The sequence below is a fragment of the Pavona decussata genome, unplaced genomic scaffold (genome assembly GCF_977016875.1).
Source record: "Pavona decussata unplaced genomic scaffold, jaPavDecu1.1 SCAFFOLD_1, whole genome shotgun sequence".
Taxonomy (NCBI): Eukaryota; Metazoa; Cnidaria; class Anthozoa; order Scleractinia; family Agariciidae; genus Pavona; species Pavona decussata.
The window spans coordinates 246445-274363 of record NW_028145425.1 but is presented as its reverse complement, the minus strand read 5'-3'; the positions used below and the strand labels follow the sequence as shown (position 1 = coordinate 274363).

General features: G+C 38.1%; 2 protein-coding genes across 5 annotated transcripts in view; both read left to right on the top strand.

Moving 5' to 3' along the window:
• The window catches only part of LOC146490097 (uncharacterized), a 112818-nt gene extending 102408 nt beyond the window's left edge, over positions 1-10410 (top strand). The window contains exon 5 of the transcript XR_014868086.1: positions 9039-10410. The gene's annotated coding sequence lies outside the window, so the exon portion shown is untranslated. The remainder of the gene's footprint in view (positions 1-9038) is intronic.
• LOC146490096 (uncharacterized) overlaps positions 3-27919 on the top strand; it is a 52375-nt gene continuing 24458 nt past the window's right edge. Inside the window, exons 1-4 of one of the 4 annotated variants that reach the window (XM_085120358.1) lie at positions 48-284; positions 6322-6559; positions 7191-7318; positions 8610-10410. In XM_085120358.1, the coding sequence (XP_084976484.1) occupies positions 189-284; positions 6322-6559; positions 7191-7318; positions 8610-8828 (681 nt within the window). In that variant the 5' untranslated portion in view covers positions 48-188 and the 3' untranslated portion in view covers positions 8829-10410. Of the gene's footprint in view, positions 285-6321; positions 6560-7190; positions 7319-8609; positions 10411-27919 lie in introns of those variants that run through there. The other 3 variants (XM_085121589.1, XM_085119637.1, XM_085121004.1) reach the window with 3 other exon arrangements.

Here is a 27919-nt window from a genome sequence, read left to right as displayed (position 1 = left end):
GCATTTAAACAAAAAAATATGCACTTTCAGTGAGAGCATTCTTTTCTAAGCAAGGGTTCTAGATGTAGAGGTGGAATCCTGTGACAATAACTCGTTGTCAGTAGATTTCTGGGTAGGGAACTTTGCGGAGGTAATATGAACCCGTTTTAACTGATACCAACCGACCTTTGTAAACTGAGATTTCGTGTATGTGCATATTTAACATAAGAGTCGGATCGATCTATTCAGTTGAGGTTCCTGAGGACAAGTGGACGAACGAAATGGATTTAAAACTCATCTCTGCAGTAAGTAAAGCTAGACAGGTTAACTGTTAGATTTTAAAGAATCAAGGCTTACAATTTGGGTTGGTTATACTGGGAGTTATGATTTTTTTGGTGTGTCGCAGGACCTATTAAAGTTCTGCAGGCACGTATTAGACGAGGAAGTCTACGTAAAAAGCTTGCTAAGAGCTTTCTTTAAAATTTAGGAGGTGCTTACAGTTAGCACAATCATTAGAGCATGGGAGGTCTATATACGAATGGGATTTATCTCCTACAATTATATCTTTGGTGATTCTCAAGGCTTAACATCATTTCTCTCAAGATATAACAGAAAAATTTAGAACTTTCCTAAGGTATATCCTAACTTCTGTTTCATGAACAATACCTTATGACAAACCGAACTGAAGAGTCTCCCAAGTTTACTTGTCGTGTGGCAGTTATAGATCGATTCGCAAAGCTTAGCTAATCAGGGATAGTTTTGAAATAATTTATAAATATCATCAATGAAGATTTTATCTCAATCGAATTGTTCATCGCGATCATCAACAAAACCGATAACTAACGAATGATTTGTTTTTGTTCAAGCTGCGCCGCGATATTCCTCCTGTAAATTTGATACATAAATTGACTTGTTTTCAAATTTTGCTTCGAATTACTGGAAATTGACATTTTGTCCTTGGGAAGGACAGCAGCAAAAATACAAAAAGTCAATTTTTGCTCAGTGGAAAAGATTGTGGCAATTTCCACACACTGATCACCTCGTTGCAAATCGATATGAAAACTCATAGACGATCAGATTTCTCTCCAAAAGCAAGACAGGTATTATTACCAGTTGGTAAGTCAATTTTGACCTGCTACGTTTAGGAGAAAACTAAAGACACGTCCTGAGATAGGAAGTCTTTGTGAATAGTTGTTTCGTGTCTTAAAACTTTGGACGTCCGGCCTTACTCTGAAAAGTTGTGAGCCTGATGTCTTAACATTGGAGACATGTCTTATAAAAAACGGAGTTTTTAAAATAGAATTAAGCGATCTCGTAGAATAATCATAGATCTTAGAAAGCGGTTATGGGTTATTATAGCTTGGAATGCTTCCTAAATCATGACAATGGGCATTGAAAACTACATGTTTTGGACTGAAAATTGGAAAGCAGTTTTAATATCCGGACTGCAGCTCCCTCCCGACCGATCATGATGATTTCAAGCCCGGTCACGTCTTGTTTCTGACCAGTCAAATAACACTGAAATAAATTTAACTCTTAAACCATTTCCAGCCGACAAATGCAGGATGTTCTTAGGAGTTACTTTCGTACTTTAAAACTCTTAAACTAGTTGAAAACGTTGCTTATTTATGGCGAGTAGCACAACCAAACCGGATCGCTGCAAATGTTTTTTTCTTTCACCCGAAGCTGAACTGTATGAATTTCATAGTCGCTTTCATCGCATCACCGCTACAGGTATAGAACGAATTCACAAAAAATTGTAGAGCATGGTACCAGTATCGCTGAGGTTATCCAGCGTTCAAGCCGGAAGTTTTTCAGGCTTTCTTTTCGCTACTACATCAGTAAAAAGCACCTACATAACTGCGGTGATCGTTCACTTTATTCAAACAATACTCAGGATCATCTTTGTGAATCTTGCCCCAGGCTTTTATATGGAAATTTTTTACAGGCTGTCCTCACTTTTTGCACTGGAAAGTTTTCTTTCTTCACAATGTACCATTGGAAATACTGTCTTGAGAGAGGTATTAGTATTCCTCGGGATTTTTTTTTTTTCATTAGGATCGAACGCTTAATCGCAAAAATGGAAAAAAGAAATTCAAGTTTTGCAACCTTTTCGTGCTATGCAGTATATGTCGTTAATTTTATCTCTCGTTTTAAAATCCCCTGGTCTAGCCAACGAGGCGGATTAAGCTAATGCATAGATCGCCTACGTGATTTAGGTAAGTGCATATACATAACTTAAGAGTTTGCACGCAATGATAAAGGAAACAATCTGCCTATCACTTACGCTCAAGTGATGGAATTTTACTAGTCTTTTTTCGTGGAAAAATCATGGCTGATCATTTGGTGATAGGTGTTTTGCCGCCACTGCTTCCGCACTGAGGAATGCTTTACCTTTTGGCTTACGGAATTCTAGATCACTGTAGCATTTTAATCCTCAGTGGAAACTTATCTTTTTAAATTAGCTTTTGTTGCCTTGTACCGTATGTATTCGATTATAAACCGCCCACGGCGTTTATTTAATTTTGGAACCATGAGGGTGGGGGATTATTTTTTAATCCCAACATTTTCAACAAGGGAGGACATTTTTAAAGAATAACAAAACGAGGAAAAACAAGTTTATTTAATTTCGCTTCAACAAGACAAAACAAATTTTAAACGCTAACATGAGCAAGCCGTAAAGAACATAAAAGTTCACTGACTACCGTATCTAAAGCCAATTCTGGAAAACAACTGACGCTCCTCTTACTTCACGCTGGGCTAGTACAGAAATGTTTTGTTGTTGTTGTTGTTGTTGTTGTTGTTGGAAGGGAGGTGGGGTACGTGCTTTTTAAGTTTATGAACTTTCAAGGTGGGTGCTTATTAACTTTAGTACTGTATGGCTAGCTCGGTGGTGAGTAGCAAAGTGCAATTCACCTCCGAACAGCCGAAGAGAAACAAGATGGATTCCCGTTTCGCCACGGTTGCTTAAGAGGAAATTATTTCGATAAACGAGGCGGCTGTTAAAAAAAAGAAGAAAAAAAAAAATACATAAATAGCAACAAAGTTTGGTTTGACGGTATTAAATGGTAAGTTATTTAACCTTTTCAACCTCATGTTCCAAGGCGAAAAATGAAAATACAATCCCTTGTTTACGAAAACTACTGAGCACTAAAATTACAATGAAAACAATGTAACATCTAATATTTTTCAACATGGTTTCAACAACAAGACGAATTTCACAGAAAAGTGAAGAAATGGCACCGTAGGAACTAAACAATTGTCTCCAAAGCCTTTATTTGTCTGCAAGAAAGCGAGACGAAACTTTCTACAATAAGAGATCGTTTACCGCGCGGTGCGCGAGATTTTAAATTTCATACCATTTGTCGGTATATTGTCAGAGGTAAAACAATTTTTTTGTTGCACTAGTTATTCAGCTTGTGTGGTATATACTAAAACTATTATTCACCTCATTGTCGGTGAAAGTCATAGATATTTACCTCGTCGCTTCGCGGCTCGGTAAATAGCCATCACTTTTCACCTCCACTGAGATGATTAATTGTTAATTGATTGCGCGTGATTGCGGGTGATTGCGGGAGATGTGCTAGCGATGAGATATAAAGCTTGTTAACAGGTCACTGAAAAAGAATTTAGAGTCGTTATTACTTTGGCTCGATTTCAGAGGCTGACCAAGTACAAACATTCAAACAAATTAATCACCACTGGATAAACACCTCGGCTAGAGGATTATCGCAAGTTGTTCATTTGTTTTGCTGGATAGTAGACAACTGGTCTGTAGATCACTCTTCTATTATTCTTATTAAAACACTGAAAAGGCTTTTATCAGGTGTCATTTACACGGAAATGTTTACTTTCAGATGAGCACGAGCTATGGTTTTCAAGTTATCTGTTTTTTTATATGACTCCCCACTATATAAGAACAAAAACATCACGAAATGTTTTTGGAGATAACAAGATTTTAAGTTGCACGCAATATTTAGACGTCGAAATAAGTTCACCGGAACAATGACAATCGCACGCAACGGAAAGAGCACATCCATTGTTGTCTGAGAAAGTATGTCTCTTCCACTTCTAAGAACAAGGAAATGTAACTAATAGCTTCATTAACTGCAACCAAGACTACGATCGTTGACAAGTTGCTTGAAAAGGCCCGTGGGAACAAACATGTTCGGCAACTCTTGAGCTCCGATATCGAAATAGATATTCTCCTCACTGTTTTACGCATATTTCTAGAGGCACAAGTTGAGAGAGTCTGTTTTTATGCATCAGTCGTTTCCAGCACTGCACACTCCCCCAGGACTGACCGGCCCCGTGGGCATTCGGATTTTTGTAAAGCAGTCCACATCCGTTTGATTTTTCCTTGGCTTATGACTTGCTAAGCTAAGTCTCAGAGGGTCCTATGTCTCGGTGTTGCTCTAGTCAACGTTAGTACTGTGAATCTACCATCTCATTTTTGTCCTCACTAGATATAGTTAACACAACTTTTTCACAGCTCTATTCATGTACTCGTATTTTCATGATAGCTTATTAATGTTCTACAAAGACTATTTCACAACCAATGATAAAATTCATACGTACAATACACGATCAACATCAAATTAGTACACATTACTTACAAACGGACAAATTATTGAGCATTCGTATGGAACAGCTTACCGGCTGTTCTAAAGGAATCAAAATCATATAGAATTAAAAAAAAATCAATGAAATTGTATATTCAACACCAATTATCTTAAGTTAGTATCAGAAATAGTAATAAGTTATAAGCTTGGACAATCTTGTTAATTTAATGATAAGAATTCCATCCTCTCCTTGACGCCAACTATTGTGTAACAACTAATTACGGGGGATCTTTGCAAAAGTTTAACAAGCTTTCTTAAGATCTCCTTGTCTCTTAAAATAACTGAGTTTTGTGAACACCTGATAATACATGATGTAAAGGATTTAAGGTAAAATAAATTATATATTATATATTAACACAAGTTTGTCGCCTTTGCCGACGAAACCGGAAAAAGCGGAAACAACAATCACAATGATAAGTTCAACAGGCTCTGAAAAAATTTCTTCAGTAGTTACCAAAGAACCAAAACTATATAAGGTTTGACCGCCTTGATTGAAAAATGTGTTTTAAAAGCGTTTGAATCTTGTCAGCTGCAACTGACGGATTCCCTCGCCGGATGATGACAGCCTTACCCCCACTAGAGTTCGAATGCCATTTCTCTTGACAGCAGTATTAAAAAAAAATGAACGAGGAAATATTTCTGGAATTAAATAGCTTTTATGTTGCCTACCTCGCAGGCACGCAATAAACTCATTACGGAACAGCGGCTATTGCAGGCAACGCAAGTAACCTTATCCAAGGAGCTCTTTTTAATAAATGCATTCATTACAGTTCGTCAGAAGTCTTTGTCTCTTACACTTCTTAGAATGAAAGAAGTCAGCCCTTCCTACCAATTTTGCCCCCCTCCAACCTCCCCTTAGGAAGGCCTCGTGCTAAGGTTGCCCGATGGGCAACTTTTTCGAAAAACAGATTAAAGCTATCCGAACACGGCACGAAGTGCCGTGAGGAAACAATTCTAACAAAATTTCGCATGACATTTTTTTTCTTTGACACATAAAACTAGTGCGCCCGTTTGTTATTAGCAAATGCATTTGTCAGTTAAAATTCGCACACGAGTAACAAAGATAGTCACTGAAACTTGTCACAGGAAATTTGCTCGATAGGCCCATACATTCACGGTCTACTGAGCCTGCGAAAGCAGACAGCTCCAGCTGTCTGGTTTTGTTAAATCACTTTACAACTGTCACTGAATAGATTCTGCACTAGACAAGTACACGTCCAACCGGAAGTGAATATTAGGGACCTTAAGTATAAGGATTTCCTTTGTAAACCGCAAACCGCAAACTTCGACCCGCAGCAGTTCACAGTTCGGAGTTCACGGTATGTACATAATCCGGGTCTAAGATCGAGGGTTACTTTTACCTATACGCATCTTGGCTTACCATTAGGAAAACAAGATGGCGGCTGCAAGGAGAATAGTATTGAGGTAGCTGTTGTTGTTTTAAATTTAATTCTAGTAATCTCGTAACTGAATCAAACAAATCTCCCATTCATCGAGATAACTCTTTTAAAGACAGCAAATTTTACGTTTAAACGTGGCGTTATAGTTTTAAAACCAGCGAAAAACTCTGCCGTAATCCACGTAACCTGAACCTCAAACGGAACGGCAGGATCGGAGTCACGTGACTTTTAGAGTTTTGCGGTCTGCGGGAAACTAGAAAAAACCCCAATCTTAATTGACTTAAAGTTTCACACGCGCCGTTGTATTTTTCTCTTCTCAGGCTGTGGTTGTGTTTTTGTTGACGCCCCGTTTCACTAGACCATCTGGTCCTTCGCCCGTCCCCTGTCCCGTAACAGACAACACCAAAAACCCTAAACATCAGACCTCGTATAATCTTCGCTCCGTCTTCAGAGAAGACGGTTTGAATTGCGCAAATGGATATGACCTTGGAGTTCTTTGTAAAGATTCTTCTGGAAAGCGCCGATGTACATTAAAATGGGAAAGATTCACCAACACTGGTAAGTACACGCACATGATTGGTGAGCCCGACAAACTTGTGTGCTCGAAGTTGAGGACGGTGCCTCTTTAAAGAGATATTTTTGTGCAGCTTATGACTATGCGGGAAAAGTAAATCTTACGAGGGCTATTAGGATCCAAAAAGGAAATTGTCAGCCAATCACAGAGCGCAGTTAAGTAAAACCAAAGCATCTGACTCCGCTTCTGAATTGAAAACCACTCTACTGCGCAAGTAATGTACAGTACCCCGTCCTGAGATCATCTCACAAGGATAAACAATTCGGAGAATATAATTGTCCAACCTTCGTCTCCAAACCATTATCGTATAATAGAAGCCTTGAAAGACTTGTGACTATTCGGGAGAAGTAGATCTTAAAAAGGTTATTCAGGGATCCAAAAATGAAATTGCCAGGCAATCACAGAGCGCAGTTAAGTAAAACCAAAGCAAACTCCGCCTCTCAATTGAAAGCCACTCTACTGCGCACGTAATGTACAGTACCCCGTCCTGAGATCATCTCACAAGGATAAATTATTCGGAGAATATAATTGTCCAACCTCCGTCTCCAAACGATTATGGTGTCATAGAAGTCTTGAAATATGTTTTTAATCACAATTAAATACTATTTCATTAAGGATTTCAGATAAGAAATTTCGAAGGAAGGCGGGGATCAAGGTGTATTCAATTTACTGACCCATGCAACGGAATTCAGTACGCACTGAAAGCAACAAAAGGAAACCGAGATTGGAAACTTGTGTTTGAGGTGAGTCACGCTCATGAACAAAAACTCTGTTCCTTTCTACTTTACTGTTAAGTTCTAAAGAAAGAAGAAAAAAAAAAAAATCTGACGTTTTTTTTAACTCTTTTTAGCCTGAGTCCAGATTGACGGAGCCCTCGTAATTTGAGGGGTATCTTAAGTAATGTTTCTTAACAATAGTCTATAAATATACCAGCAATAGACTATTATTAAAGGACCCTAGTCTGCACCCTCCACCATTTTTGATGCCATCGAAATTATTGATATTGCATGGTGAAGCGAAATCTTATTGCTTTACTGTAAGTTGTTTTCCTGAAAGTATGTTCCATTATCTTTAGTAGTTTGACAGTGATTTCGTTCATTTCGACATGCTCTGAATAAAATATAATAGCCAAACTCTCGCATACAAACAAAAACAAAGGTTTGGCTGACAAGGGCCCTTTAAGGAACAATACGTTAAAAACATCTTAATTTAGGTAAGGAGGGCTTAACGTATTTGGCCCTTGGGCCTATTGGCTTTTGGGCGAAAGTGACAGTAAACTGCGAGCCTTGGTTAAGCTAATGTTAATGCCACAGAGGACAGTGTGAGCTCATTCAGTGTTCAACTTTTTCAGTTATTCAAAACAAATGAGGCAAGATTTGCCTGATCTGGTTACTTTACAAAGTTTGGGGAGTATTGGCTGTGACTACGAGTCACCACTGACAGCTAATGTGGAATGCCGGAATCTGCACCACTTGGTTGCATCTGATTTTACAAATTGAGCGCTCAGTTTTGGCTAATTCATGGATCAGTGATACAAACCTCTTCCAGACCCTATTGGGAACTTTTGGCCAAACGTTCTCATAAAATATAAAGCACGAGAGAGGGTGTTTCATCAGATTTAGAGACACCGAAAAGTGGGTGGAAAAAAAGTTTTTTTAACCAACTTTTAGAACCTTGGAAAGAAACAGTGTTTGGAGTGTGTGATATATTATTTCAAAACATGAAATAATTCTTGGGGAAATTGAATATAAAAGCTCACCAATTTTATGATAATTAAGATCACATTTCCAAACTTTCTTCACGGTGGTAATTAATGAGTTCGACGGGATTAAATATTGCCGGTTAAAATACCCTTAGTTATCGAATTCACGGGAAGATATCGCCTTATTTATCCCTCGACGGTGAAATTTTTATTCGTCTGATGGTTGACTAGTTAACACTACGGTCACTAGAAGAGTACCAAGAAGAGCACTATTTTTTTTTTCTCTACCGTTTCCTAAGTACGTTTAATAACATCTCCACTTGCATTCACAGCAACACCAATGCAGAAGTACAAGTGACCAGGCTTTTGCGTTCATGGAGAAGCATGTTGGGGACGGCAATCAACGACGATTCGTATACCAACCCACTCTTGTTAACGTAACGATGTGTATTGGAGTAACCCGTGACTGCAATGAAAACGTATCTCTTATAAAGACAGACGATATTACTTCAGAAATATCTTGTAGATTTAAAAAGCAGAAACGTCAGTAATCCTAAGAATTTGTTCGTGAAGGCCCAGGGAAGCTGTTGCGAACAGTTTATAATTATGAAACATTCTTAATGAGTCATGTTGGAATGTTTTCCCGCATATTATAAAAATATTATTTCGTAATCCCCTTAGGTGCTAAATTAGTTAAGTTGTTAAGTAAGAGGCCATGCCATTTCCGATTTGCCTTGGAATGGGTTCTTATGCTAGAAAAGGTTTATGCAAGGACAATCGCTAATCTGAAACTGCAATTTGTAGATGACGAATTAAGGAGGGTATCGATGGGAGGGGGGCAGCTTTGACGGTTGACGGTTAATTTTTAACACTCCTCGTGCTAATGAGGAGTGTTTTATTAGCTCATAAAAGACTGCATACTAATAAGGGGGAGGTTTATCGACATGAAGTCACTGTACGTGATGTATCATCTACCATTTGAGTGGTCAATGGGCTTATGAATTATTAAGGAGTTTTTGAATGCGAGATATTTTTCCACACCTTGCGCTGACATTTAATATCTCACTACATCCAATCGGGTAACCGGGGCCCAGTTGTTAAAAAAAAGAAAAAAAAAAAAAACGCTAACCATCCGTGATTAAAAGTTAAGAGAGATTTTTCATTTTGCTAGTTGTTAAAAATGTCTTTAGCAGCTAATTTCAAGCTAATGGAAGGGAAAACTATAACTCAAAACTAAGGGATAAAATTCTTTTGGAAGCATCCTTACTCATTGATAATTAAACTTGAATCAAAGTTCACGTTAACCCAGGATTAGCTTAATCGGGGCTTTGAAGAACTGGGCCCGGATGAATAGCTAACTCTTAAAAACATTTTAATGAAACGCACGCAATCTTCAAGTTGCTAATTAGAGAAAACAATTTACTAGTTTTATTGTGTACGACAGTCAAACGGCTTGAAATCATTTTAAGCTTACATGTTTACTTTTTAGCTATTAATTATTAATTTTTACGAAAATTGAATACTTCTGTGACCGAAATTTGAATATTTTTGACATAGACAGCATAGATACATGTACCATTAGCGCTTTCCGATCCGAAGCGTTGATTTAGTGTAAAGGTACTGCTTTGCTTATACTAAAAATACTATTGTTGTGAAGCTAATGTAAGGGTGCATTTTTGACTTTAATTTTAGAATACAGTTGTTATTTCCTTTCGGTAGTTTTAATAGATATTTTCCAGATTATTGGACATTTTCCTGTTGTTCAAAGATTAGAGTTACAAGTTGTGCTGTGGACAGGTTTGCCTACTTCTTTTAACATTGGCTCGGGCCTCCTCGAAGGTTGAAATCAAGGCAAAACACTTAAGGATTTTATCAGCCTGATTGGTTTCCCTTTCTATCTATTTTCTTAGAATAGTTGTGTTGTTCTTTCCTGTTAATGTATTTTTTTAAAACCAATTCTTATCTTTGGTTGGGACCATTTGGCCTCGTAAATATGTTTACAGCACACTATAAAATAAAGTAAGGCGTGATTTGAGTGATACTCGTAGAAAAGATGTAGAATAGAGTAGAATTGATGTAGAGTTGACGTAGGGAAGGACCAGTTCCTTAAAGAATAAAGAAGAGCTAAAAAGATTCCCGGTACCTCCTCTCTGCTGAGCCAAGCGAGTTTTACACTATTTTTCAAATAATACTGCACTTAGCTTAGTTGGCCTCAAGGTGGCCGAATGCAGTTTTTTAGTGTACAGGTGTTAGAAGACGTTATTTGGAAACTATGTACTGCTGGGCACCCAAAATTGGTATGGTGTAAGACCAACTATGAAGAAATGTATTTTCGTGCGTCTCGTTGAGCTGAGTACCGTTTCCATGCCAATGCAGTGAACTATTAAACGTCCATAAATAGTAGGTTTCCTTTATTTTTAGAAAATGTACTCATTAGATTTTTTCCATTTTTTGTATCCAGAAAAACTCACAAAACACTGACACAGTTGCACTACTTTCATGTAATTTTAACAGAGAGATCTCACGAAAATATTGATTTTCCATTTTAATGTTCTGTGAAGATACTCTCTGTTAGATTTAGGTTTCTCGTTGTGGGCGAGTTACGCTTTTAGGGAACTATTTTCATGCCAAATGTCACGAAATTCTAATGAGCGGTTCCTTAGAAAACAGTTCATTTCCACGAAAACAACCAGTCACAATTTTTTGATCAAATGCGCATGCGTGGCTTTAATTGGCTTTCATGTCAAAGATGAAAGCATGCAAAAAGGTCTTGGCGAATGACTTTTTTGCTCGGAAAGAAAACAAAAAGAATCCAGAAACGAGAAACTTAGTCATTTAGGATCAAACTTAACTTTTTTACCCATTTCATGTGAAATTGAGGGATCACTTTATCGACCGCAGTATTTGCGTACCACAACTCTAGCGCGCGCTTAAGGACGGTGCCTACTATTGTTACTGTGCATACGTTCTGCGCATCGCAAGATACTCGGGTTTCCTATGGGTGGTGCCTACTAATACAGGAATATTTTTGCGCGGTTTAAATCTATACGGAGAAAGCAGAACTTACCAAATGCTTTTGGTATCTCAAAAGAAAATTGGGGGTAGCCATGCATTTTTTAGAGATAATTAGGCTTCAATTTAGGAAAAAATCCCATACATTGCTTTATATTTTTGCGTTTTTAGAGATATTATTGCTTAATTATCTCTGAAAAATACGTGGTTACCCCCAATTTTCTTTTTGGATTCCAATAGGTCTTGCTGAGATCTACTTTTCCCGCATGGTCATAAACCGCACAAAAATACTTCGGTATTAGTAGGCACCGTCCTTAATAGCATCACTAACAGAATATGTAAAGCGCGTGCAAACTGTGTTCGGCCACCTTTACTGGTTTTCTTTTTAAACTGCGCGGTGTCTACTCGAATTGACACCTTGTCGTTATATGCAATAGGTGTTTCAGGTTAATTTCAGTCAAACCTTTATGTATCACGTTTTCTCAATACTGTGACTTATTTACTTGTCGTCGTTAAAACTGTTTTGCTTAGTCATCGGGGTTAAAGTCCGTTACAATTTTCGCCTGAAACTATTACCTACTCTGGCTGATCACCGGAACATAAAGACGTGCCATAAAAGCTCGTCATTTGGATTTTTGAACTTTTCTTCAGTGAAACTCATTGGGAGAGTAGGGTTTCCGTATCAAGCCGGAAATTATCCAACCTACTGCAGAAATACAAAATCGAAACCTCTGTGGAAATTTCCACCTTTTAAAGACTGACGGTTCAGAAACGCCGATAAGGGGGAGGGTTGGGGACGAACTGGGTTATTGATGCAACACTATTGAGCTGGAAATGCGCGAGAAGCTTTCACTTATAAAACGTTTCACCCTTAGTTTAGTCAAATATTATAATTGCAATACATTTGCATTCAGTTCCGCTCTTACTTTGATAATCCGGCGGAGATGGCCGCAGTTTTTTAAGAGCAAGCTTTTATGTACCGCTAGCTATTGAGCTGGAAATGCGCGAGAAGCTTTCATTTATGAAACGTTTCACCCTTAGTTCAGTAAAATATCATAAATGCACCGCTGGCTGGCTATTTTAAGCGTTTTTCAACCTTGTGAGCTACGTGGAAAAAAAAAAAAAAAAAAAAAAAAAAAAAAAACCTTCCCGTGGAATGGCCTGGGGATGATTCTACTCACATCCCCAGTGCTGTGGCCAAGCAGTAGTGATAGGTGCACCGAATTATACCCGGTAAATGAGCAGCCATGAACATAAAGTGAGCAGCCAGAATAAATTTAAAAAATGTGCGGGAAATTTTATAAGCAATAATTATGTTTGTCTGTTTTGAATAAAAAGCGGGTAGATTTCGAAAGCGTTATCGTTCTTGCAATCGCTCTGTTGGGAAAACTTTTTCTTCGATTTTTAAAGCGTTAGTACTGTGATCTTCAAGCTGCCTTGAGCGCTTGTTTAACTGTCCGCGACTGGGAAACAAAACCGTTTTCTCCTATCTATCTCGAGGAAATAAAAAAACTATTAAAGTCACGCACCGTTAGTCAGTTAATTATGCTAGTTCGCAAGCCTAAAGTTGCATATAAATAAGTTCCGTTCTGCTGAAAAACCCCAAGGAAGTATCTTGACGCATTAGTTTATAATCAATTTCACATAACTTAACAAGGATCAATGGAAACACGCGACTTATAATTGTTAGCAATAGAACCAGACAAGAGATACTGTTTTCAAAACTTTATTAAAAAACAATGACAAAAAGAGTCAAATAAACAGCGATTTGAAAGGAAAAGGAATGAAAATGAATCATTTGACTGACTATTACAAATCTGTTTTTTCCATTTTATTTCGAGGAATAATCGAATAATCCTTCCGTGTGTACACAATTTTCCTATGGCCTCTAAGCCAAGAGTTCGACTTTCTTTGTTTCTTGCGGTTTGCCTTGTTCTTTGTAGTCGGTCTTTTAGTTTTTGCTTTAAAAGAGGCCTCATTTCTCCGCTGTCTTGACAGTTCATACACCGTTTCTTGTATCTGTACTGAATTGTGATAGTGATTTTTTCCGGAATCATCCGCTTCACTTTCGTAAACTACGACTTTAACTTTAAGGTTGCAGTTTCGCCTCTTGTAAATACTGTCTTCGCTGTATGTGGTCTAACTGATGAACCTCCGCGAGATGGTTAGCTAATCTGACAAGGTACTTCGCCCCGCACGATGGAATCGGACAGTTTCTGCAAACTCTATTGTAAACCATGTTGACAGTTTGGTGACTGAACACAAATGACATCTTTTTCGCAAATAGTGTCAGAAGGGCCAAATACAGACCAGAAAGGCCATAACAAGGCCAAACACAGGCTTGAAAGGCCATAACCAGGCCTGAAAGGCCAAAACCACGCCAAAAGGGACAAAAGGAGACAAACGGGCCATTTCTAGTTATGTGTCTTTATTTTTTCTCAGGCACACGCGTGGGTGTCGCGCGTCGCTAGTCACGCAACAGCTCTCAACTTTGGAATCATCATCTTTATTTAAAAGTTTTATCACAAATAACAGTGTCTAATTAAAAAGTTTTGATCTTGCTTTAGTAATTTGTATTTCAAATTGCAGATTTTTTTTTTTTTTTGTACAAGTTTACTATTATTGTTATTATTTTCAAGTCATCGATCAACACACTTAAAGTTGGGTTGTTTACAGTTTTTATTGAAATGCAACAATACAAAGATCCAGGAAATAAAAAAAAAAACATAACATTCATAGTAGGTTTAGTCTTGATCTTGTGGAATGGGCTGCTTTTCGTACAATCGATTGAGTAAGAATTTCCGCTTACCGATAGCAAGTTCCGTTGATTCCAACCAATCAAATCCTTCTGTGTCTTTAAGCTCTTTTTGTTTTTCCATCACTTTTTTGAAGGTGGGATCCTTTTTCATTGCACGCATCCACTGTAGATTCTCTAAGAGTACTTTTCTTAGCTCTTTTCTGTAAACAGAAACGAGAACGTTCACGGCTTTACTACGAGCCACGTTGTCAGAATCTCCGTTTTCTTGGTATTCATTGATCAAAGCGTCCAGTTGGATCTTGTGGCGTTTCTCGGCTTCATCAAAAATGTGTGACCACGGCTCTAAGTTTTCTGTTTCTTCTTCTTGGGAAGACTCCGTTCCTTGACTAGAGACTTCGCTTTCTTGGGAGAAATCGCTTTCTTCACTGTCTTCATAATTTCCAGCACCTTGTTGCAGGTATAAGGTATAGTTTGTGCTCGTCATCTTTGGTTTGAACCGCACGCGTTCTGACAGGAAACTAAACTTCAGAAAGTAACGCGTCTGTTTTATAGAAAATTGATGAAGGCGGGGTTACTAAGCGTTCTCTTAAATAAATAAAAGAAGACCAGAAAGGCCATAACCAGGTCAAACACAGGCCTGAAAGGCCATAACCAGGCCTGAAAGGCCAAAACCACGCCAAAAGGGACAAAAGGAGACAAACGGGCCATTTCTAGTCATGTGTCTTTATTCTTCTCAGACACACGCGTGGGTGTCGCGCGTCGCTAATTTTTTATTGTCTTATAAGCTCTCTGTGATAATTCCCTTGTTCCGTTCAGGGTTTTGAAACAGGTCGCTAATAGTTTCCGACATTCTATTTCAATATCACTATTCTACACTTTTCCGAGGGTGTTTGGGGTTCCAACAGTAAACTTGCTAGCCATGTTGTTAAGGAACTGACGGTCTGAGAATCGAAGTAAACGAAGATTTCGCATAAAATAGCTTCCGTGTAGCCGGTTCGGGTATTGTTATAGACACTGACTTTGGGACTACCCAATCAGAGTAGGTGTTGGATATGACTTATTGTTTCTCAAACAAAAGACACACGAGATAGTTCACATGCAAATTTTAGAGCTCGAGTCAAACATTTGTTAAACATAATTAGAGACTAACGCGGTGTAAAGATAAAAAAAAAAAACTTTATGTCACTCAAAAACTTTGAAAATCTTTCAAAGGATCTCAAGACAGCTCTGTTTCTACACAGACGGTAATGCAATATTTTTAATTAGAACAAACAGGAAGATCTTGGTTCCTTACATTGTTAAGCATAGCAATACATTTTGATCTGCGTACATCTTGTGTAAAAGCTCTAGAATAAGAAGATAAATGTTTATCTCTTTCTATTTCTTCAAGTTCTTCGGAGCTGATGACATAACCTTCAAAAGGTACGTGTTTGCCTTCAATATGTCTTTCATACAAACCCTTCAACACTCGGAAACTTTCGGGATGATGGCCGTCATCACTTGCGTACTTGAAATACGCCTTACGCAGCAAATCGTCTTTCTCTAAACAAAGTGTAGGATCTGGGTCGTCTCGAGGGTCTTCTTTCATTTTTTGGACATAAAACTTGTAAGATTTCCATACTTCGTCCATCCATTCTCTGTATCTAACACCGTGAAATATTTTAGGACTTCCTAGACTGTTGAATCCGTTGTCACACATTAAAAATCCTTCGTCATATTTGCGTGCATGGCGCTGGCGCTGAATAAGTCCTTTCTGTTTAAGCTCTTGGCGGTGATTTTCAAACATCTCCTTTATCTCTCTATAAGGATGGAATCTTGTGAACCGTGGCTCAGGTGAATATGAGAGCCGCTCCTTGATAGCATGCGATATTGGCTGGTCTATCCACACGAAAAAGTTACACTCTTTTTTGTGGCACGTCAGAATCATTCGATCCTGGCTCCAGGGTTGTTTACTTTTTCTCAATGCTAGTTTGTTAGAACAATCACAGACCAACTGAGCTGCATATTTTTTCACATCAGAGTGTGTATGATGCGCGATACGCTCTATGTCCTCTTTCCAGTCTGAGGCGGGGGCAAACATAAAGCACATTTTCTTGGGACAGTAAACATAGCTAAATCCTTGCGCTTTTTCTACCAATTCCAACGTTGAGCGGGGATGAAACGGGCAGAACTGACCGGGTAAGGAACTCTCTTTATCTTCTGTCAACAGAGTTTTAGGGGCCAATTCGACTTGATCGCTTGGAACCATCCTTGAGGAATATAGCAGCGATAAAATAATCTTTACTCTAGTTGTATGATAACGCTTTCAAATTTTGCGCTGTTTTTATTAACTCTAACAATAGAGTCTTGACTATCCAATCAGGGTGGGTATAGAGCGGGCAAGCCTGGGCATGTCTATTGTTTCTATTGTGTAAGAGTGACGCTCATTAGTAAACCTCGACACCTATTAGTATGCAGGAAGACACTACCTAATCACTTAATTATCATGCAAGAGCGACGCTCATTAGAAAACTTTGACACTTATCAGTATGGAGGAAGACACTTATTACAGTCGAACCTCCCTTTGCGACCACCTCTCGTAAGCGACCACCTCTCATTAGCGACCACTTTTCCAAAATACCAAAAGTTTTCAAGTCAAATCACTATAGATGGAACCTCTCGTAGGCGACCACCTCTCGTAAGCGACCACTTTAAGAGATCGTTGTTTAAAATTTTCAATTGTTTTGAACCTCCCGTAAGCGACCACTTGACACACAATCTGCTGTAACTCTCACGGGTGGAAATTGAAAAATGTGTCGCTGTAAAATATTGGCCACATCATGACAGCGGACGCCGTAAATCTCACAGTCAGAGCTTACGGTTCAAGTGTCTCCCGAAACAGCTTAGCATTGAAACAAAATTTTGATAAAATACACATGCACTATTCTGTACACTGAAATAAACTTTAATCAGATTGAATCCCTTGTAGGAAAAAACTCTCTTATCTCGTAAATAACATGTATGGGTTTCGATGAGTACTGGCAAAAGGGTTAGGTCTCCGCAATTGCCGTATGTAAATTATCCGAAATTTAGACTTCCTGTGGTCTGACCTCTGGTAAGCGACCACCTCCCGTAGGCGACCACATATCCTTGACATTGTGGGTGGTCGCTTAGTGGAGGTTCGACTGTAGTATGGAGGAAGACACTTATTAGTATGCAGGAAGACAGAGGAAGACAGGGGAAGACACTAACGGGGCTTATCTTTGCTGAAGGTATACTACTGATTTGTTCAACTTCGTCTACAGTCAACAGAGTCTTAGCGCTAGATTCCACTCGAAACATTTCTGTTTTCTCCAACAAACGTAAAACAACCTTGTTTTCTAAAAGTGGAATAGCGCTTTTGATGAAAGCAGCCTTTTATTTTGCAAACATAATAGTCTGGCGACGACCAATCAGCGTTGGGCTGCTTACTTGTCAAGGACCCATCAATCAAAAGTACCCCCTAACCTGTCAACACACCCACACATTCTTTTGTGACTTCATAATTATTGCTTATAAAACTTCCCGCGCATTTTTAAAATTTATTCTGGCTGCTCACTTTACGTTCATGGCTGCTCATTTACCGGGTATGATTCGGTGCACCTATCACTACTCCAAGCGGGGTTTCCTCGGCTTAAATCCCGTTCAGGGCAACAATTTTTTTCTTTCATGTGAGGCGTGTGTCGAAAGTCACGACGGTTAAATTTGACCGATTTTGACGGTTGACGATTTTGAAGGGGAAATTTCTTCCATGAGTTACAGTTAATATGAACTTTTGAGTTTTTAATATCAACAATTTAACAAATTGACGTCAGTTTTCATGCGTCTGTCCTGTTACGCCGAGTGGATCCGCAGACTACTTTGACAATGTTATAACACTATTATTCATGACCAATAACCGTAAAGATGCATGAAAAACTGGCGTCAATTTGTTTTTTGCTATAACAAGAAGCCAGAAGGGACAAAATGAAGTAAAAACGCGGAATAAAAATGCGAGAAACTTACATTTCAAAATCTCACGCGACCAAAATCAAAAACTTGTCTCGCTCTCTTATTGGTTAATGGAAAAAAAGGGAGAGTTTCTAGTAGTTGAAAAGTGACATATTGACCTTTAGATTTTTTCAAACTCCCCGTTCTCGCTCGTTTCCTCATGATCAACATCGCATAAATAATATATTCATGTGTCTGTCCGCTTATTTTAAAATGAAAATTACCCAATGAGCGCGCGAAATTTCTGCAGTTATTATAAAATGTTTTCTGGAGGTTGAGCTTTGGTCAGAAACACGTTATTAATGTAGTAAATCATTAAAAATATTTTGAAACAAGAAGTACTTCTAAACTGGGAAGTTAGTTGTGATGTCAGTTTAGACACAAATTATGTGGAAAATCCGGACCATAAAGTGAGTATATTTGCGAACCTATAAAATGGTTAAAACGATTCTTTGAGAGCCAACTAGAAGTCCGGAAGAGATGAATAGTTGAGATAGTGATATTTGAAATACCTTAAAACCGTTTGATGGCTAATAATAACTGTGTTTCTTACGCTTGACGGTAAAAAATTCGCCTTTTTTGACGGCTGACGGTGAACCCCTTTGAGACCCTCCTTTTACACAGTCTCGGTTACAGTGAAATGTACATTTATCCATTTTTTTGAGCTACAGCAACAAGACATAAATGACATAAGTACAAATTTAACCAGATTTTATTTCTTTGAAACAAATCTTAATTACAAAAATTGAATACCTCTCTATACGGGACGGGGCAGGGACGTTAGCTTCAATTTACATCTTAAGTGCTAAGTTTGTATACCGCCTTTTCATTTATCGAGTCTGACATATCAAATGTGATGAGTTCTAAATAGCACAGCCCCGTCCGTACATCAATGCTACTGTTTAAAAATGAAATACTTAAAAGTGAAGTTTTGATTCATAATATAATCAATATATTATATTCCATAAATACAAAGAAACTCAGTTCATCAAAACGATTCACATTTAACTTTTGATGTTTTGAGTTTCTCATAATATTAACAGCATTCTTGAATAAAACCATGTTTTTAACACGGGGTAGTTGAAAGCCTTAACTTTTGCAAAACTCTTTTGTTGCTATGAAATTTCAAATGTAATGCCTCCTAAAATGTGAAGCGATTGACAAGTCGCAAAAAAACTTCCGCTTTACTTAAGATGAGCCGCAAATAAAACAGATGAACTGATAAACACTCTGGTGAACTGATAAAACATGTTCCATGGTTTTGTGCGTAGTACGAAATATTTTATTTCGTTCGTTCCAGTGTCAATTTTGAAAGAACGATGAACGTTAAATTTCCAATCTCGAAACCGTGAGAAGACTGGTACGAGTAAGGGATTGTCGGATCGTTTGCAATTTGAGTAGATGGATGAACATTGCGGCGACGAATAAATGCATTGCTCGGCATTTTATCGGGTTAGTTTATCTCTTGTTAAATAGTTTTCACCTGGAATGTACTTATTCATCGACGTACGCAATGTCCATCCGTCTACCCAACCGATCCCATAATCATCCCTCACTCGTAGAGTCTCTCCGTGGTTTCTGGAGGGAGCATTAGAGTGTAATTACCGCAGTCATATTGGAGCCGGGAGCAAAACAATAAAAGAAATTTTGCAAAAAAAAAAAAAAAAAATTCCCAGAGGCAACCATTCTATTGTTTCGCTCCTCCAATATGGCCGCCGGAACTTACTCTATTATAGTATTTTCTCAATTCAGTGTCAGCACGAGAATCTTTTAACGTTCAAGCTTTCAAACATGCACACGTGACATCACCTGTCACTTGTGTATAAAAGGCTGTTTCACTGGGTTACTCCTTAAATGCCAGGAGTAACGCCTAATTCAAGATGTCGGTCATTTTTATCTTCCATAAATTAGCTGAATCACTTTTGCAGGTCAGTTGTTAGTTCTTTTTTTATTGATTCTTTGGATATTTTGCTTACGATTTGGTGCATTAAAATCAGAAACTGGTAGTTATTGCTGGTATCATTTTAGCACCACACGTTACCACGTCCTTTAAATATTGGTCACTGAATCGGGTTCGAAATTCAAAGAGCTCAGAGTGCATTTTTAGAGCCAAAGGGCAAAATGTCTTTGAAACTTTGAATTAATGCGTTATTTTTTTTTTCTTGTATCCAGTTTGTGTAACCAGCTGTTTTCTCTTGTTTGTGGTTAATACGTTACTCCAGTCGGCCGTCATGTTGAACTAGCGTAACAAAAAATATTCCTGCGTGCAGATTAAGAAGAAGGTCTTTCTTCACGTTTAACCCAGGCCCCGCAGTCTTTCCATTTGTATCGATTGTATTGATGTACCCTGCGAGCATGCAGTGGCCCTTCGATCTTCCTAGACTTATCTAGGAAGATCGAAGGGCATTGCTCGCTTGTTAGCTTAGAAGTAAAGAGGAACTTTCTTTCCAATGGATATCGGTTGCATGACGGCTGTAAAAGAACTTCTATGTACTGTAAACCAAAGGTTCGCATTTTCTTATTTTGAAACCGGTTGTGGATAGACTATTTCCGGTATATTAAAATTCTAGCTTGGCTACGAAGTTCAGGGAATAAAACAAAACAAATTAATTATTCATCTCTGAACCTCAAAACAACACACTTTATTAAAACAGATAGTTATAAGCTGGTTATATACCTACCCGCAAATAGCTGAAGCTAGTCGAGGCGGGTAGGTATGTCTATACCTACTAAACTAAATACAAATAAATTTGGTGTTTACAAATTTACTAAAATAAAAATTAAATAAATAGTAAACAAACAAGTGACGCAAAAAGGATTCGCTAGCTGATAAAAATTTAAGGATTGTTACAAATTTACAAGCTTTTCATTATTTCAAGAATTGAAGAAGGTGTAAGGTAAGCATTTTCTTTTTTTTTTAATGTTGATTAGTATTTCATGTATTTGTTTTTTGAATAGTTTTCTGTTGTCAGACTTTCTAATATTAATCGTTAAAGAATTCTATAGCCGTGCACCAAATCGAGAAAATGAATTCTTTAGTTGATGAAGACGTGAAGATATGATACAATGAAATTTATTTTTGTTTTTCTTTTGTTTTATTTCCCAGAGCCTTATAGCCAAGCTAGAATTTTTAATACAACGGAAATGGTGTATTAAAATGAGTATAACGTATGTTTTTTATTTATTTATTCTTTTAGCTTAAATTGTCAAATAAATCAGTGAATAAGTTTTGCCTGCGTTAGAGTAAGCATCTTGTAAATCAAGGGAACGCCATCATTATTTGTTCACATTTCTGCTGTCTTACGCTCCCTACTTCTTGCAAACTAGAATAGATTGGTAAAAAAATATATTCTTTAACTTAATACTTGGCTCAGTAAGAAATTGCGAAAGGAAACTCTTCAAAATTAATTCTTCGTTAGTTTCAAACTATTCGGCTCAGTTCAATTACTCTTTTGACGTCACACCGGCCGCTCCGCCAGCCGGCTAATCATGATTCACCCCGCGCAGGGTGGATACGGGAAGTTTGTTATATAAACTTGAATCGACAACGGCGCCATTACGGAATAGAATATGGTTGTTGTATACCCCCTAAACAGTAGGGCGTGCATTCGTTCTTCCTTCTTTGTTGATGTTGTTGTTGTTGTTGTTTTATAGTAGCACTCAGAAAATCATAGAACAATCGGAAATCGGATGTTCGTTTTTAATCTACAAATCGTACCCTTTTTACAGGGTTTCTTTTAAGTCTGTAAATTATGATTAGTATTTCATATTCAAACTGACACCAGCAATGGATATCTAACAAATCAACAAAATAAAAATTTTCTATGATTAAATTTTGGAGCTATAAAAAGTTTGTAAAATTCCGTGTGACAGCAGTTTTATAAACTGACCCGATTTTATAGATTAGTAGATATTTGACTGGCAACCACTCACGCTGGTGCAAGGTTGGGGTGGCTTACGTTCGTTATTAGATATCAGTTACAAGCAGAGTTTTAAACTGCTTGGCCAGTTTCTTTATGTCTGCATGTAGCAGATGTGTTAGACTGCACGGTTGAGCAATACACAAGTTTACAAGATTACAAAGGCGTAAGCTGAAGTAATGTTCGCGTTTAATTATCAAAAAAGTGCTTAACGCGATTTATTTCAACAAATTCAAAGCCATACACGAAGAGACTAATTTATTAAATATGGCAGTCATTAGATGTCAAGTGGGATTCCACGATATCTCCCCAGTCCTTCACTGATGTAACAGGCTTAATGGTTTTACCCAGAAAAGTCAGCTTTAGGTTTGTCATCCTTAATGAAGCAATTGACGGGTGTTCAGGGAAGTTGAACTTGATCCAACATCGCAGTCGTGGTATCGATTAAGATCCGTGGGATATCCTCTGATGCAGACTTCTCATATTAGTTGTCTCTCGCGAAATTAATACGTCACGCTCATGTAAATGTTACAAATATGTTACGCAAGTGCTTCATGTCCCATTCACTCCTTGATGAAGCATGTAACTTGTTTCCTTTACGTAAATCTGTAAACGTCTTGTATGGTTTATGCTTTGTGTATACAGCTATTTCAATTAACGTTGTCGGCTCAAAGCATGAAGCTAAAAGACAAGACCGAAAGCTTACGTGGGATTTTTATGAATAAATTCATCAAAATCAGTCATGCCTGGAGAAAACAATAGGTTGTAATTAGCAGTGCAATGACCTGCACGTGCAGGGATGATTTTGATGAAATTATTCATAAAAAATAATCCCACAAAACATTGCGGTCTTGTCTTTTAGCTTTATTTTAATCCGACAACGTTAATTGAAATAGCTGTATATTCACCAGTTATGCATACAACTATCACTTGTAAAACAAATCCCTGATCATTGCGTAAGCACTAGTTAAGTCTTTTAATGATACTTCAGAAAACCGGATGGCGGATCGACGGCTGTTAAACAAAGTCAATTTACAGGTGTTGCTCTAGGTAAATAGTTTTTCTTTTCCGGTTTATGCCTGATCAGTTGGCGGGAGAAGGGCACAATCGGCTTCTTGTCCTTCGAGACTCGTGATTCCGGAATAGGCCAAATACACAGAATGCACGGTGTTCGTGTTCTTTTAAGACCTATTCTGGTTTTCGAAATTAACAGAACTTGGTATGCTGAAAACTGATAGCGGAATGAACGGAATACAGTCCGCTCAAAATAAGGGGAATTGTATTCCGTTTGGGAAGCTTGTCGTTTTAACGGGAAGACCTGGAATTGTATTCTGTAACTGATGTTCTGTGTATTATTCTGTGTATTCTGTCATAACTGAGCCCGGATAAAAATAGCCAGAACTGTTCCAATACTATCCACCCAAGTCAATTTGAGCAGAGAAAGCGAATTGCTAGAAGGCTGCTACGCCAATCAAAGAATGCCTTGTGTTAAATACTTATTTTACTAGACTAAATATAAGGTTTGTAAATATCAATGTGAGAGGAAAAACAAGAAATACTGCATTAAGTAGCAGGCACTACTACTTAAGTGAGTCGAGCTTGGGAGAATTCGCTCGGTAAGGAGACCAGAGATGACGCAGTGGTGAGAGCACTCTTCTCCCATCAATGTGAGCTGTGTCCAATTCCTGGATTCGCATTCATATGTGGAAAAATTTAGGACCTTCCTAGGGTATATCCTAAATTCTGATTCATGAACGATACATTATAACAAGCCGAGCTGAAGAGTCTCCCAAGCTTAATTGTCGTTTACTAGGCAGTTATCGATCGATTCGCAAAGCATAGCCCATCAGAGATTATTCTGTAATAATTTATAAATATCATCGATGAAGATTTTATTTCGATCGAATTGTTCATCGCGATCATTGGCAAAACCGATAACTAATGAAGGATTTGTTTTTGTTCAAGCTACGCCGCGATATTCCTTCTATAAAAAATTTAATTTGATTCATTAATTGACTTGTTTTCAAATTTCGCTTCAAATTACTGGAAATTTACATTTTGTCCTTTGGAGGGAGAGCAGCAATGCTTTAAACAGTTTATCTTTGCTCAGTGGAGAAGATTGTGGCAATCTCCATATATTGATCACCTCGTCGCAAATCGGTATGAAAACTCATAGACAATCGAATTTCTCTCCGGCAGAAGCAAGACAGGTCTTATTACCAGTTGGTAAGTCAATTTTTAACCTCCTAAGTTTGAGAGAAAACTAAAGATACGTCCTGAGATAGGAAGTCTTTGTGAATAGTTGTTACGTGTCTAAAAATCTGTGACGTCCGGCCTTGCCCTGAAAAATTATGAGCCTGATGTCTTAGCATTGGAGACATGTCTTAAAATATACGTGGTTTTTAAAATAAAAGTGATCTTGTAAAATAATCATTAATTTTAGAAGGCTGGCATGGCTTGGAAGAGGGGGGCGTAAGGGGGGTCTGAAAACCGCAAAACCGCGCAGAAAAACGTAAAAAAACCGCAATACCGCATCGAAATTTACCAAAATACCGAAACCGCAGTTAAAAATGTGGAACATGCAATTATCGAGACTTTAGGTCTAAAAGCAGTGTCCCATGCAGTTTCCCGATCGCAGACAAACACGAAATTGCGTTCACTTGCTGACCCTGGTTCTCTCTTTCTTTCGTAACCCTGAAAAGGTACAGAAACGCCAAGATCGCCAAGTCAAATGCTATTGATAGCTTACAATATTCCTGGGTATGAAATGGTCTTAAAAAAATAAGCGTACCGATGAGCGTGACTATGTCACGTTTAGCGTGTTTCCAACACTCAGTCATTCAGTGAAAAAGGTCGAAAAACAACGGAAAGCCGCACACACGCAATCACGCGAAGGATTGATTATTGAAAAATTCCATCAAATGTATTTATTCCGTGTTCCGATTTAATGGCCAATGGCTCCTTTCTTGAATAAATACACAAAGGTCCAAAAACTCAATGAATTATTACTCTTGACAAGTTATTCTCGACTCTCGACATATCGGTCTCGACATGTTACTCTCGATTCTCCACGGGCCTCGACTCTCGACAATTGCCGAGTCAATAAATCTTTATCAATAATCAATAAATCTTTATTTAAACACGGTAAAATCCATCAGGAGTATAAAAATTAGAAATAACCTAACTATCCTAAACAAAATTCAAAACCTGACTACAACTAATCTAACTAAAACCTGTTTTTCATGAATGCCGTGTGTAACATTAAAAATGAACATTAACTAATCTTTTAAATTGACTAAGAGATTCAGCTTCTCTCACATGACAGGGTAGGCTGTTCCAGAGAACTGCTACGCTATAAGAAAAGCTTTTTTTTATGGAATTAGTTCGCGGAAACGGGACAAATAGTTTGTTAATAGAGTCCCTCAGGGAGTAACGCGTTTCATTTATTTCGACGTATCATTGGATATAAAAAAAGGTGATAAAATGATTAATCATATCAAGGACTATCAAGTATTAACTGCTCCGTAAAAACTAAAATCTTAAACTAAGATTTTACCTTACGTTTCCCGTCTTATGTAAGACCACCACCACATTAAATTGAGACGGTGATCATCTTATTTTAACACAGGAGATCTCAAATGGAGACTATCGGAGTCTCAGTATATAAGATAAAAGATCGTCTTAAATATTGTCTTTAAATCGTCTTCATTTGAGAAGCGCTTATCTTAATCAACATTGAGGCATCTTACTTTAAGAAAGACCAGTCTTAATTATATTTATCTGAGTCGATGGGGTCCTTGTTTTAAGACGTTTTTTGGTCTTATGGAAATTTTAAGACGCCTAAGCAGGCTATAAGATACTGCCATCCTACGTAAGATGCAATACGCCTTAAGCTGGCGACACACCTGGCATTTTATACGACGATCGCAGCGAATTTGATCGCCAGTGAAAATCGCAAGTGATTTTCGCCACCGATTCATGCGGAGACACCTGGCGATTTTTTTTCGCCGATCGCGGCGTTGTTCCTGTGATGAACCCGCCCAACCTGACTGATTGACTTTACTGGCAATTCGCAGCGGTAAGCGTAAAAAAATCGCGGGAACGGGCACATTTGGCGAATTTAATCGCCGATATCTGACATGCCAGATATCGGCGATTTAATACGCCGATCTCTACTCTCATCATTTTAGTTCTCGGTAAAAAAAAAATAAAAAAAATAAAAAAAAGGCTAACTTGGAAGAAATAGAAAATTCCAACACGAAAGGATCCAAATTTTGGAAAGCCCTTCCTAATTGGTTTATTAAAAAAATGCAGACCTCATAGGGAACAGGACTTCTCTTCTGATTGGTTGATTTTGATCCAAACTCTGCAGACGCGGAGTCTGGGCTGCAGTCTGGAGCTTTGATTCATCGCAAACTCTCACCTTGTTCAGACTTAAAACAAGCCGTTAATATTTTTCAAGCAGCGGAGAGTGGAGAATTTACAAGAATTTCGAGACAACAACTTCAATATTCAAATGAGAAGACATCCGGACATCAAATACGGTCTAAAGCCTCGGCTAAACGTTGTAACTATACACGAACTTAACCGCATGCACTGCACACTCAGCGGAATGAAAATGGAATGAAGAAATTACTGTCGCTTTCTAAACCGCCTGTTTTTTGAAAACCAAGATGGGTCCTGCAATTCTGCTGCGTCACCGATCAAAGGAATGAGTGTAGTGACAATTCAGACAATCTGCAATGCAAAGTTTATAATTTACGGGACTTTTAAGACCAACAAAACAGTATTTAAATTGCGGCGACCCGACCTCTGTTTTCCTGCGAATTTACGGTAAGCGGATTTGTATAAGTTTTTTTTCATTTCAGATTCGGTTTTAATAAAGTACTATGGATTGAAATTTGTTGTGTTTTCATTGCTGCATGTATCATGTTCAAGCTTAACAGTATTAAACACTCCCTGTTTTTGAATGTAGGCTTAATAGTGACCGTTGCAGTTAGATTGAAGATTTCTTCCTTGCTTCGAAACTTAAATTGAGATTCTACAGCATCTAGAATAAGATTGTTCACTTCTTGAGTTAAGATGAATTTATGACTTACCACAGCACTTTGAATCTAAGAAAAAATCATCTTAATCTAAGACGCCATCATCGTATAAATAAGAAGAAAATCGTCTTATCCTAAGATAAATCGTCTTCAAATGAGATTTAGGCGCTGTCTTACCACAGCACCAGAATTAAGTGTAAAAAACGTCTTAAAATAAGATTTTAGTTTTTACGGAGTGGAAAAGGCTGAAATAACAAACCGAAAGGCTTGCTTGCACAATAATTGTCCCTGATTGTGCAATCTGATGCGCTGTACTTGTAAGACCTCGTAAAACATAAACAAAACAACCTCGAGCAAGACGATCCGAGTGAAAACGTAACGTAACACCGCAGAGGTCCGCAGACACTTTTTTCACCGATTACCGCGGCCTAAAATTTATAAAAACCGCATACCGCTTAGTCTTATAAAACCGCAATACCGCAGGTTATAATAAAAATTTCCGCAAAACCGCACCAAAAATAGCGACAAAACCGCTTCACCGCAAACCCTTACACCCCCCTCTTGGAATGCTTCCTAAATTCTGACAATGGGCAGTGAAAACTACATGTTTTCGACTGAAAATTGGAAAGCAGTATTAACATCCGCGCTGCGTGCAGCTCCTCTCCCACCGGTCATGATGACTTCAAGCCCGGTCATGCCTCGTTTCTGGCCAGTCAAATGACACTGAAATAAATTTAACTCTTAAACTAGTTGAAAACGCTGCTTATTTATGGCGAGTAACAAAACCGAACCGGATCGCTGCAAATCTTTTTTTTTTCCTTTACCCGCAGTTAAAATGTAGGAATTCCATACTCACTTTCATCGCATCACCGCTATGTGGTATTGAACGAATTCACAAA